Below are 13729 nucleotides of genomic sequence, written 5' to 3'. Positions count from 1 at the left end.
TTCAGAGATGGCAACATAGAGGCAGCAGGTACCAATGACTCACAGCATTTCATCTGAGGGACTCCCATTCCCTGCAAGTTCTACGTGTGCAAAAAATAAACAAATGGACATTCCCCATGGTTTTTTTTTTTTGCCACCTTTAATCTGAACTAATTCATTTTTCTTGTTGTTAATAAAAATTCACTCCTAAGTTGCTACCTTTTCAACCAGGTGTCACCCATTTCACCAGCCAACATAAACTCTGCCCATCCCCATATGGAAAACAGGGACTCATAGCGTAGAAGAGCAATGCAGTTGTAATTACAGAGTTTCATTAATGGTGACATTATTTTTTAAAAAACCACACCGCTGAAACCATCATCAGCCACCACAAAATCAAACTCAGGGACTGTGAAAAATGAGACATCCAGCAAAAATGTATTTATAAAGTGTTTTAACAGAGGGGCTATGAATTCATGCCTCACGGGCCATCGGTTGGCTAAAGACAATATGTGTAGTGATGCCTGAGTGCCCATGTTTGCTTAATACCATATGACTTGGTATCAGAGCCCTAGGTTTATTTAATCTTTATTGAGCAGTTATCAATTCACGCACATCATAAAGTGGCAGCTGGCAAATACACTTATCTCAATACATACACACACTTATTTTTACATTAAAAATTAGACATGTCAAAAAACCAAAATGGAAATAAAAAAATGGAACTCCTTACTGTGGTACTAACCATCCTAGCGGATGGGGAATTTGCCCTACAGTGCCTGGTGATAACGGATAATAAGGAGATATATCCGGAGGATGCGGAGGCCTTGGAATTCCTAGGGAAGAGGAAAGTGAAATGGCATAAATATTGGGTCAGGAAAGGAAATAAAAGGGGGTAGAAAAATCATATAGGTTTCTATGCCGTGGTTATGCTAGTGATTTTGGTTACTAGTTCCAACAGTTGGCCCACTGCCTTAACCTGCACTTGCCAGAATGGGCCACTTTGTACTGTAAGTAAATGAGATTGATCAAAAGACAGGGGAGGTTTGATCCTTCCGACCCTGCCACCAATCAAAGACCATTATTAATTATTTGTATTGGAATAGTCCTTACAGTTCCATCATGGACCCAGACCTCACTGTGCTAGGTGCTGTACAAATAGAACAAACAAAAAGACGGTCCCCTCCCACAACCATTCAGGATTTTTCTCTGAGAGGCCTGAAAGGATGGAGCCCCCAGCCTCCAAACCTCCAAAATAAACCATTATATTTCTAAGTGATTCCCACTTTTGGGGGAGCATGAGGCATTTGGTTTTGTCTCTCCACTCTACCCTAAAATCTTGAAGGTGAGAAGACAGAGTCCTGCTAGTGCTTGATAAAAAGAAGAGGCGTGGGGATATTTTAGTCCTGTTGCTGTGCATATTCAGAGCTAAAGGAATTCAGCTCCAAATATAAGGTCTGATCTTGCAACCCTTACCTTTGGAGTCAATGGGACTTCCTCAGGTAATGGTTATAGGACTGGGACCTTCAAATAGTATGGCAGAAGCAGAATTAAAACAGAGAGCATTAAAAGGAAGGGGCACTGCATTCATGGCTGAAAAAGTATTTTTTTTAAAATCACCCAGGAAGCTTTTAATCTCTAAATTAAATCTCCCTGTGTGACATTTTCATGCAGACGCTGCTTTTTCTCCATTACAAAAACCAAACAGATTAACTGAGCTTTAACCATACAGTGAGCTATTTGCACACTTGAAAGAATGTTCACAGAAGAAAAGTAAACAGTCTACAGACGTTAATCATATGTTTTACGATAACCATTTAAAAGCTATTCCCTGTACTGCCATTATTTAAATGAGTGGTTGACTATGCCATTCACTTTACAGGGATGGCTAGACGGCTCCTTTTAAGCCATGCAAAGTTAGCATTAAGTACAATTATAAGGAAGCCCCAGCTGTGGTGTGTAAGGCGAACAACAGCTAATAGTGTACCCGTTCATTCACGAGCTGGGGTTTAGATAATTTATCTGCATATGATAGGCCCAGCATAGAGCAATTCTTTCGACAAACTCTAACATGCATTCGCGGTTTCAAACTTGCCTTCTAATTAACTAGCAGGGATTTGGATTAACAAAAACAAAACACTGCCACTGAGAACTCTATGGAGGCTGAAGAAAGGAAGACTGACACTATCGGTACCAGGACACACAGTAAAACACCCATGGCTGGCCGGGGTCAGCTGACTCCGGCTCGTGGGGCGCAGGCTCTGGGGCTGTAAAATTGCAGTGTAGATGTTTGGGTTGAGACTGGAGCCTGAGCTCTGGGACCTGCCAGCCTTGTGGAGTCTCAGAGCCCACGCTCCAGCCCGAGCCCGAATGTCTACATTGCAGTTTTATAGCCCATGGCCTAAGCCCTCTGGGCCGAAATCAGCTGACATGGGCCAGCAGTGGGTGTTTAACTGGAGTATAGACATATCCTATATGACTTCTGTGGATCCGCATGTTAAACAGAGACCCCCTTTTTTAAAGTGAGAATAACATGGAAATTCTATTCTGCTAAGACCAATAAATCTAGGCAGGGTTTTAAATTGCTCTATATTCAAGAAGATTGCTCTTCAGGGTGAACTGAGATTTCGGTAGACTTACATTTGGGGAAAAAAGTTGCAAGTGTGCAGATGGAACTAAAGCAGCGCGGGTGGATGGAAATTCAACATTATAAGAGAAAAATGGCTGAACCTCTGACACAGAAACAATGGGTTTGGGGGAATCAGAGAGATTCATTTTGAAACTGGCTGCGACCTACCACCTTTAAAATTCCAGCTGCAATTTTGTAAGTGCAGATCACAGAATGAACATGTTTAACTCCTTGGGTTGCTCCTGCAAATCAGGCAGAGATCTAAATGTGTATTATTTGCTCCACCTCTGCTGCACAGAAATACAGGCTTAGATGACTACAGGCCCAGCGTTCCATGTGCAGCTTCTTGGGCTTTTTATGAAAACTTAGCCCAACATGTTTATATCTAAAGCTTCACTAATTTAGGCGAGTGATTCAAAAGCAAATTGGATTCTCTCAGCGTATTTCACAACCATTTGCCACTGCAGCATGGGAAATTCACCCCTCAAAACAAACCACATAGATGACTTTCTCCAACCCCCTCACAACAAGACTCCCCACCTACCTGTTTTTGGATCTACGTCGGCTGGTAAATGTGGAGGAGGGTTTCCTGGTGTGAAATGCTCATTGCTGTACGTGATAAGCGGCGTGAGAGGGTGTACATGGTGTGGGTGCTGCACAACTGGCACTTTGTTAGACTGTCAAAAGAAAAAGGGGATGTGGGGGAACACCGTTTGTTAACAATGCTGCACACTCATCCCCCCTAAAGCCTTGGGAATTATCTAAAGAGATGTATGTTGCCAAGAGTTGTAACATGATTCTTATGTTTTCCCTCCGTGTTTCTGCCGCAGTTTTCTCCCCCCCCCCCCACCCCCCCATCCTGTTCACAAGTAAGTGGGTAAGAATCTTTCTTTATTCTCTTTGACCCTTCGTGCTCCCTATTGGGGCAGTAGATTTTTTTCTTACGACTCCTCACGCTTCACCTCTGTGATGCATGCAAGCTCTTCAGTGAGATGCTGACGGAGTCCCCCACTTTAATTAGCAAGAAACCCAAATGCTTAGTGACCTGAAGGTCTTTCCCTTCTCTCCCAGCTACCAGTCTACATTTTACAATTCTTTTATAAAGAGGCTGCATAAAAAGTCCTCATAATTTTGGAGTATTCCCTTCATCTGGCAGCACTAAACTGCCAGTTGATCACCTGCATATTTTATGCATATTATAAGAGACCTGATTAATTATCAATTCAACAGATAGCACTAATAAGTTAACTGGATACTGATGAATTGTGCTACTAAAACATGCAGATTTTCAAATAACGGCAGGAATGTAGATACAGACGTTGAAATGAAAACTCACTTGGCCAAAAAAGAAATAAAAGCCACAAAAGTCATGCAGATATATCATGAGATTTTTCTTGTTATGTTTTCATAACTGGCAAAATTATTCTCTCTCTTTTTTTCTGAAGAAAGAAATACAGACAGAAAGAAAGAGCGGGTTGAACTGTAACTTACCCTTACAAGATCACAAAGAAAAAAATTAAGCTGAAACAAGTGAACTACTGGACCATTTACTGCAAGTAATCCAATTGCAAAAAACCCTATTCCCCACAGAGGATTTTCACTAAAATCCTACAACAGGGACATTTAACCAGATTAGGTACCAGCAAAGATAAAGAGGCTAGTATTAGATGATGAATGGATTAGAGTCAAGTTTCATTTTAGAATGTGTCTTCATTTCCTTTTATTACTTTAAGTAAGGAACAGCTTGCATTAACATCAAGTAAAAGGAATCACATTAAAAGAAAGAAGTGATACTCCAGCAGCGCCCACTAGCGCCACTACAGTCCAGGGTCTGTCAGCGTTTTCATTCTAATCCCCTTTCCTAAAGGGCACTAGACTGAAACTTGCCAGTACAAGTTGTCAAGCAGATATTTTTTTCCCTGCGCTGTATTAAACAAAATATTACTTGAGCTCAGTCTGAACATTTTGTGCATCTCTTAAAAGCACATTTATTTTTATTTCCAACTTTTGTTAAAGGGTGATAATTTCTACAGCAGGAGGGGAAAAAAGCATACTGAATTTTTGAAAAATAGCACACATCTCAGATGCAGGTTAATGTCTAATGTTATCTTCTATTGGGGGCAGATTCAACTGATAATTTGTGAGCTATTTTCCATAACTTTTGCTTTGTTCTTATTTATTTTTTAATCTCTTCACACAATGGCACATGCCAAATAGTAGCTGCGTGACATAGATCATGGCTAGTATGTGAAATCCAGTGCTGCCAATTTCAGTGTATTGTGCTCACAGGATCATTGGTGTGTCATACAGACTACAACGCTTGACCACAACAGTTACTCTGCATTTACACCAAGGCATCCGAGGGCTGGATTTGGCCCCTTATGTGAAAAAAGTAAATTGAAATATCTTAACAAAGTTCTGTGTTCTTAAGAGTGAACTATCCTGGGAAAGTTTGGCAATACTGAAAACTTTGGCACGGGTTTTCAAATAAGTCATATTAGGTATTGTCCAAAGAGACAGACACTGTCCAAACTACCAGGCTTCTCCATGCAGCACCATGTGACATTCTGTGCAAAGCAACCATCTAAAAACTACGGATCACAAAGAATTATAATTCCTGACAAGAGGGATAATTCACTGGCCAAGAGATTTGTGAATCTTTATTGTTGGGTAACACGTGGTGTGGCTGGTAAGAGTGGCTCAGAGGAGCAACTGGGAGGGCACTGCTAGACATCAGGTTGGAAAAGTGTTCAGCCAGACCCCAGTACGCTAACAAAATAAGGTATGGCTTTTACAGAAGGTTAATTTTTTGATAGAAACCACTAAACAACCCAAGCTGATTAATTAAAAAAAAAATACTGAGGAAACAACTTTGGAGGGTCAGACAAACATAACAACATTTGAATAACGTTGGCTTTGCATACTTATCAGCCCCTGTGGTGGCCTGGCTCTGACAGTGCATGTAAACTGTGTGAAACCACCACCCACTGCTCTAATGTTCCAAGAGCCCCTGCAACACCACTGCAAAATGGCGTGAGTCAAGCACGAAGAGACAAATTATCATTTTACTTAACACCTTACCAACAAACAGAAGTCGGAGCCTGACCCTGCAAACCTTTCCTGAGGTGAATAGATTTCATTCATGCAACTGGGTCCCTCTTAAGTCAAAGGGACGACTGATGCAAGGATGGGTTTATAGGATCTGGGCCTTTGGCTCTTCCCAGCTCTGTGATCATGCTGGAGGAGGCAGGGGGCGGGGAGGAGGGGATTTGGAGAGGTTGGGGAAATTACAGTTGCATCTTAAACAAGGCAAAACAAACAAACAAACAAAACTAATCAGTGTCTGTCTGCAAGTCACGTCGGAACTGTATCACTACACTACAGCCAACCTAGATTTCTCTGCATTTGTATTAAATTTAATATTCTGAATTTAGCAGATCAAAAAAGAAGGGGATGGGGTCTTGCCTCAGTGTGAAGATAGCCAATAATCTGCAAGAGGAAGGGATGAATAGTTTAGAAGAACTGCCAGTTATGCATAAACCAACTAAACAAGCTAGTCTTTAAAAACAGCATTACTGAACTATATTAACTGAAAAAAGAACAGGAGTACTTGTGGCACCTTGTGCCACAAGTACTCCTGTTCTTTTTGCGGATACAGACTAACACGGCTGCTACTCTGAAACCTATATTAACTGACAGTCCTTGAAAAACAGCACAAGACAGGATTATGTTTGTGGGCCAGGGCAGGTTTAATGCTTCTCTCGTTGAAGTCAATGGGAGCCCTGCCTGAGTCACAAGTGCTGACCCTAACACTCCCCAATGGCTATAACCAAGTGTATCATAAAAGTTAGATAGTAAAGACCTATTAGATCATTTTAGCCCGTCCTCTCTTGTCAATGCATGATTGCTCTCTGCAGTATATTTTCTAGTACTTTGCCCAGGAGAGTTTAAGATATAAGATAAAAGCCATTCTGAGAAAATGGAATTTCTTTTCTGGAAACAGCAACTTTAAACATCCCATTCATGGTATGACAGATGTGAAAAGTGGAGCTATACCACTACATATAGATTAGCAACAATGTATGCAACAGCAGGAAAAAAACAACAACCCAAAATACACATCTACAGGGTTCCAAGGAACCTGCTAGGAAGCCCCTCCTCCCCTGTTCTTCTAAAGCAAGGTATTTAGTGTTTTGGATTGAAGCGGGGGAAGAGGACAAAATACAAATTACATCAAAAGTTTGTTGTTCTTGATTGGCTATGTCTGATGCAGGAAAGATGAAATTAGACCCACGTGGAATCAACAATTAAATCTCTACACAGAAATTTGATAACGGTTTTGGAAATGCCTAACCAAAGATGACTCAAATCATAACTGAACCTTCAGTATTAAAAAGCAAAGCTGAATTGTGGACTGAAGTGGATTGGGGAGACATGCAGGGTGTGGGGATGTTAAAATGGGTGTGCATTAAATGCCAACAGGTGCCCCCAAAAAGAATCCAAATAATTTCGGTGAAACTTGCTGGCAATTGCATGTGAAATCACTGTGCGTTAGTCTTTGCTGCATGGTAACGACATGAAAATGAAAGAGCTATATATGTGTGTAGAACCGTCTGCCATGAAGGTAACACATCCCTCCAATTAATATTTTCAATCTGCTGAAGAAGCTAATATAAGCTGTATAATGATTAATAGCTCCTCAATCACTAAAAGCACCCAGCCCTCTAATCCTTGCCTGCCCAAGTGATAACATAATAATCACACTTTGTTCATTTTAGTGGAGATGCAAAAATAAAAACTTATAATACGAAGTTTCTGTTACTGTAATTCCAGTATATCAGGGCACAGTTTGACTCAGGTGATTAAAAACTCTGTATATATTCCAAGTAATGTTAACATGAACACAGAAAACTGGAAATCTATTGTGCCAGGTTAATATGGCATCTGTAAAAACGGATACACAAAAAATACAAAAACACAGAAAATTCCTTAAGACACTAAGGAACTTGGATTGTAGCTGTTACATTGTTTGATGCAGAAGCCTTTCTTGGCCTAACTACCAAGCCAGGCACCCTAATCTTGAATCTCCCTTGTTTTCTTAGTCAATACCCGTAATTATATATTGAATAGCTAACGACGGAGGGCAAAAGGGGGTTTTTGCAAGAAGCAAAGCTTAAAACCTTCCTGTTCTATACACATAGTTCCTGTGACTACAGCATAGGGAAAGACCCCCTTGGCTGACCCCTAACCTTTCAAGTGTTCTTAAAGCATCAAGTTCTGCTAGCCTGCAGGAGATGTTCTGCCACCATCCTAGACACCCCTACCCACCCCCCATACTGTTCATAATTTGGAACGTGGCAAGTGAAAGATTGATTAGGCACTTATATCCAAGACCCCCCACCCTTCCTCCACTATGGGTGACCTAAGAGGAATGAAAGCTTGCCATTCACCTCTAAACCTATTAATCAACAGATAGTGAAAACAAATGGAGCAATAGCTCCGCCTGTCTTTTTTGCCATGTCCTCCTCTTCAATACTCCCCTATTGCTTTCCCTTTCTGCAGAAGAAAGATGGGGTCTGAAAGTGCCTTTATGAGCCTAGTACAATAAAACAAAAGAAGCACAGAAGAGGGTTTGTCAGTCTTCTCCCCTCCTCCAGGGTGGATGCAGAAGATCTACAGTGGTCTTGAATTACGAGGCCCTCCCAGGGACTGCTCTCTCTCCGCCAGCTAAGGATACTTATTCAGGACCAGTTTACATCAAAAATAGGTGTATACCTGGTCGACCGAGTGTTTTCCAGGTGCTGTTGTTAAATCTATGCTGATTGCAACCAGTAAAATATTAACAGAAGTTAACAGCTGCAGAGAGCCAGTTAAAGAGTAAAGAACTGTCTTTTCTAAAGGTTGATCTCTGATTGGTCTTACACAAGGGTGAATCTTTTTATCCGGAAACTAGATCAACAGGTTTCAGAGTAGCAGCCGTGTTAGTCTGTAGATCTTTTTGTAGATCAACAGAAAAGTCTTAACAAACAGAAATATTCTCCCAGGATTTCAGTGTGCCCAGCAAATCAGACCACCTGTAGTAGACAAATGCTACTGCCTTCTTCACCATCTTATTCAAAATGATCAAGTAACAGCTCTTGCTGGGCACTATTAACTTTCACAAGGTAGCACCAAACCCAAAGTGCCTTAACATCAATAATTCAGACTGATTTCAAACAAAACAAAACACACACACACACTAAACTAAGATTTAAAAAAAAACACAGATGGAGAATTTCCTTTAGGAATAAAGATTTAAGTCAATTCTGCTTAAGCTACTAACTAGACTTGGAATGTATTTTTTTTTTAAAAGAATGTTTTCACACCTGACTAAGCATTTGCTCCTGAAATCTACTTCCCCTTGCCCCATTATAGCAAACACAGTGGCCTGAGCCCTTTCGCAGTTTAACGTAGCTCATTTCTGCCTAAGGTCCTGCCCTAAGCTAACTGCCTATTGTAACAGAGGACAAGGCCTCTATTGAGAACCAGAACTCTCCCTACTAAAAAAGGCTCATTTTCTTCCTTCACACAAATGATGACAGAAGCACAGACAACCATGTGTAGGGACAATACCCCCCACAGACAGCGCTTGACAAAACCCAACCCCCTAACAACCCCCTTCCCCCCCAAACCACAAACACTCTTGCACTTCTAACTGCTTCCTGTCTCTCTCTCTATTTCAATGGCTTCTTCGGGGCTGCAAAATTGTTCTAACAAACAAGGGTCTACCTGCTATAGCACAAACCAGCCAGCTTTCCAAAATCTGGCCTACCCTGAATTTCTCAAACAAACACAAAGACAGCTTCCTGGCTTGTAATGCTCCGCAATTCACTTAAGAAAAGTGAATTCTTTTTTCCTTTTGAAGTCCTCTCTGAGTTTTGAAGCATCACATGTTCGCTAACCCCTCCATACTCGACATTTTCTGCATTCTTCCTATAGGAAGATGCATTGAAGGGAAGAGGGGAAAAAAGATTCGCAGGAAATTTCCACTTAAATTCACAAAAAGGAAACCGAACTGGTGACAATTACAAACTGGCTAGTTTAAAAGAAAGGAAACCAGATCTTGCATGCCTACCTACTGCTTGTTATGTATTATGCAGAACAATTTAAAATATTAGTGAAGCCTTATTAATTAATTATTATTAATTATTATTATTATTATTATTAAAAGAAGAACTGTAGTGCTGATCTCGCTTTGAAAGCTGGCCGGGATGCTAATTTTCCTTTCGCAGCAATTAAAAAAAATGAGAGTGAAAAAATGATGCTTGGGCTTTTAAAAGGTAAATAGTGCTATAGTTCTTGGGCCATGTGGAGTTACGGTAATTCCAGGTCAGAAGAGAAAAGCGCCTGTTCAGACAGAGTAGAAACTTTAGAGGTCCTTCAAAAACTGCTTCCCATAAAGTTTATGAAAGTCAATTTTTGCCTCGCTCATTCCCAATTTTGTATCAATCAAAGAGAAAGCCTTCGGTTGCATTTCTTCTACCAAATCTTTACAACATTTGAACGAATCAGCCACCCCCCGTGTAAGTGAATCATGGCCTACACAAATCCAGACTTCTCTTACCGTTATGTTACCGCATCACAAAATTAAAACCTATTAGGTAAACAAGAAGATTTCCAATATGAGCGCCACTGGCTAGATGCTTGGTTTCCTGAAGTTTGAGGCAGCTGAGCATATAAAAAACCTTTAAACCAAAGACCATTTTTTCTATCTTAGCATGAGAGAAAGAGGATACATTGTTCCTTTACCAACTTGGCAAATATTCTTCACCCTCTTCAAATACCGTAGTTGATTCCTGAACAGACAGGATCCGCTTTAACAGCGAGCAAAAAAAAAGGAACAGCATAAGGGCCGGAACAGGAGGACATGTGAATCACAGAGGCTAATGAAATTGAAACAGGCATAAGAAAAGAAAAACACAGATCCTAATTTAAGGATGAGAAGGGGAGAGAAAAGAAATCTATGGATTAGAATTCAGAAAAAGTGGGGAGGAGGTAGAAGTGACTGAACAAATGGGTGATCATGCAACTACCTTATCTCAATTTACTTAGCACGAATAACTTTTAACATAACAGTTCCAACAGTACAGTGATTAAGCTTTTACCCACCGCATAGTACTGTGTCCCTGTAACTGCCACATCATATGGAGTTTCACCTCTTACATATAAATCACACATGTTTCAGCACTAGGCATATGCTGCAGGAGAAATCACTACATTGATTTTGTATAGAGATCAGTTACTTGTATCTAAAGCGACAGCCAGAATGTAGGTTTTATCTTAAAAAGCCCAGTAACTTTCTTAAAATAAAAGGAAGGACTTGTGTATGTATCCTTATGCATTTTTGACTATTTCAGTAATACCAAAATGCATGAATGCAGACAAACATGGATTAAATAAATGTGACGTCATATTTCTTTCAAAATACAGAATTCACAGATTGTGATGTACTGCACTGTGGACCCAACAGACAGCATTATTTAATGATAATATCGGACTGTATCAAGTGACAAAACTTCATCTTCAAAACACTTCCATTTTTAACTGTGATCATTGCTCATGTGCTAAAAATTTTATGCAATGCAAGAAAACAATGGAGTGATAAAAATGGCACGAAATTAAGCTCCGATCAATTATTTTTTAGACACTAAACGTTTACATAAATGTGTGTTGGGCCATGTATGTTAGAATTTGAACACACTCTAAAATACCGTAGAAGGAAAGAAATGAATTTATACAGAAGTCTCAGGCCTTTCACCCAAACCTCAATGAGAGCTTTCCCTAAAAATACAAGCCAAAGGGCTTTTTCACTAGTCTCACAGAAATTGTGTTGTGAAAGAAAAAAGATATGAATAACATTTTCACCACTGGAAGAGAATATACACCTTTACAACACTTCACCACATCAAGACTTCGTAGAAGAAAAGGCAATAAATCCACTATTAAGGGAAAGTCATCACCGCCTCTACTCCAAAGGCATAAAATAACTCCCTCTTCCTAAAGATAGTGACAATACAGCAGACAGGAAAAGAAAACTTCCTGTGAAACTGGGCTGCTTTCTAAAAACACTAACTGTATAATTTCTCTCTCTCATGTATAATTAAGGAGAAGATACAACTGGTTAAATTGGCTGGTGTACTTTTTATAATATATACTAATATGAGAAAACAACCGATGGAGTTCTTTTGATTATGAATATAGAAACACTGCAGCAAGGCACATTCTACTCTGTTTTATAGTTCAATAAAAACAAGTTTTTTCTTTCATCACTGAGTGAAGAATCATTTCTATACGGACTCCCTAAAATGTGCATCTTACACGCCAGGGCTATGTTTTTGAAGAATCCCTTCCTATAAAATGTAAATGCCTTTTACGAAGTACAACAAAAACAAGGGATTAAAAACCACTACACAAATATTTTAACGCTTTCCAAAGAAACTTAGGTTCATTCTTTACCTCAAGTGTTGAATAATGTCATTTCCAAAAATCCTAATTGTTATACACCTGCCAGGCTTCAAATCAACCTTTTCCCTTAAAAACAAAGAATTTTCACATTCAGGGTTCTCAGTAAAAGAAATAACAGGACTGAATTCCTGAAAGCTTTGAACTAAAAACACGAAAAAAAATTTAAATGAAAGATATAGGGTGAAGTCATATTACCCGTGTGAATATTACTGCGTATATAATATACACATAATACATTCATACTTTCCCCTTGTTGTTAAACATTGTTCAATAGCTATAACATACACACACACACACACCCCAACCCCCTCCCCCCCAAAAAGAGAAAAGGAATTTTCTCCCTTTCCAAAGCACAAAACAAAAATGAGGGGGGGAGAGGGGGGAGAACAATCCTCAGACCATCTTTGGATTATTGCACAGCTTTGTATGTGGACAGAGTCTTACTTCACATTGTTTTGCAACTATTACAGCATTAAGAAGTGTCACTGAAAAGTCATGCTACCACCACCCCTTAAAAAAATGCTCACTGTAAAAAAAGTATCTAACAAAGGTCACAGCTTGAGATGCCTGCTTTATCTTTTTTCTCCTCGCACGGACCAGAATAAAAAAAAAAGAGTCACATAAGAAGTTCAGTGGTCAAGACTGAAAAGCGCGCACACGCAAAAAAGTGCTACTCACCCAGCAATTCAAATTGAGATGCCAGCAGCCGAACTGCTGGAACAGAGATAACCCAGAGGCAAGCGCTCCTCCTTTACCACTCAAATCTTCCATTCCCACTAAAATTGCATCCCTCGGGTACATAACAGCTTTGCCTTTCCTTCTCTTAACCTCAAAAACTTTTTTCTTCAAATGTCTAGATGCCAATTGTGCTGGCTTTGTATTATTTTCCTTGCAGCTTTTCTCTCTCTCTTTTTCTTTCCCTCCCCCCCCCACCCTTTCACTTAAAGTACTGGAAAAGCTGTCTTAAAAGATCAAGATGTCTCCAGTTTTTTGGCCTGGTGCTTTCTGAATGCTCAAAATCCACTGTCATCTTGGCTGCGAAAAGTGTCTTATTTCTAAATTGTCAGCTGTGGATATCAAAATTTAGAAAAACCTCCTCTATTTTCTAATATACCACTTCACTATCCTGTCAGGGAGGGGGGTTGTGGAGGGGAAGACTGATTTTCCTGCTCAGGTATGCCTGCTAAGGACAGCTAAAAAAGCAGTTACCTTGGAAATCAATGACAATGCTACTACAGCTCAGGTTGTACAGGTACCACTAAGTGAAGCGAGGAAACAACGGCCGGTCGTGAGGGAGCATGATCAGCTAAGTGTAGCAAGCAGTCACTTTATCTACAAGATTGTCATAACCCTCAAAACAAATTTCGTAGGGAGAGAGCTATGAAATAAAAAAGTATATTTTCTTGTCACTGTAACACAAAAATGACACTTTATAGGTCCTTGCCATTAGCTCTCGTTCCTCCCCCCCTCCTTCCAGTGTTAGAGATTTTTTTTTTTAAACTGACCCCCACTGTAGAAGACAAATGCAAGAAGAGCTTTCCGTATTGCTGGAGTTTCAGCATCTAAAGAAGTTCACCACAGCTATTGTATTTTCACAAGCTGCCCCTGAGCAAGGAC

General features: G+C 40.0%; 1 protein-coding gene across 22 annotated transcripts in view; it reads right to left on the bottom strand.

Moving 5' to 3' along the window:
* Positions 1–13729, bottom strand: part of TCF7L2 (transcription factor 7 like 2) — a 207019-nt gene that overhangs the window by 26978 nt on the left and 166312 nt on the right. For 20 of the 22 annotated variants that reach the window (XM_024193491.3, XM_024193492.3, XM_024193497.3 and 17 more), the window contains exons 5-6: positions 3153–3285; positions 713–815 (exon numbers count right to left, since the gene is read on the bottom strand). In XM_024193491.3, coding sequence (XP_024049259.1) covers positions 713–815; positions 3153–3285 — 236 coding nt within the window. Of the gene's footprint in view, positions 1–712; positions 816–3152; positions 3286–12790; positions 12948–13729 lie in introns of those variants that run through there. The other 2 variants (XM_024193505.2, XM_024193506.2) reach the window with 1 other exon arrangement.

Source organism: Terrapene carolina, unplaced genomic scaffold (genome assembly GCF_002925995.2).
Source record: "Terrapene carolina triunguis isolate 2854851 unplaced genomic scaffold, T_m_triunguis-2.0 Scaffold95, whole genome shotgun sequence".
In the NCBI taxonomy this organism is placed as follows: domain Eukaryota; kingdom Metazoa; phylum Chordata; order Testudines; family Emydidae; genus Terrapene; species Terrapene triunguis.
Note: the sequence above shows the minus strand (reverse complement) of the source record. Positions and strands in the feature narration are given on the sequence as shown.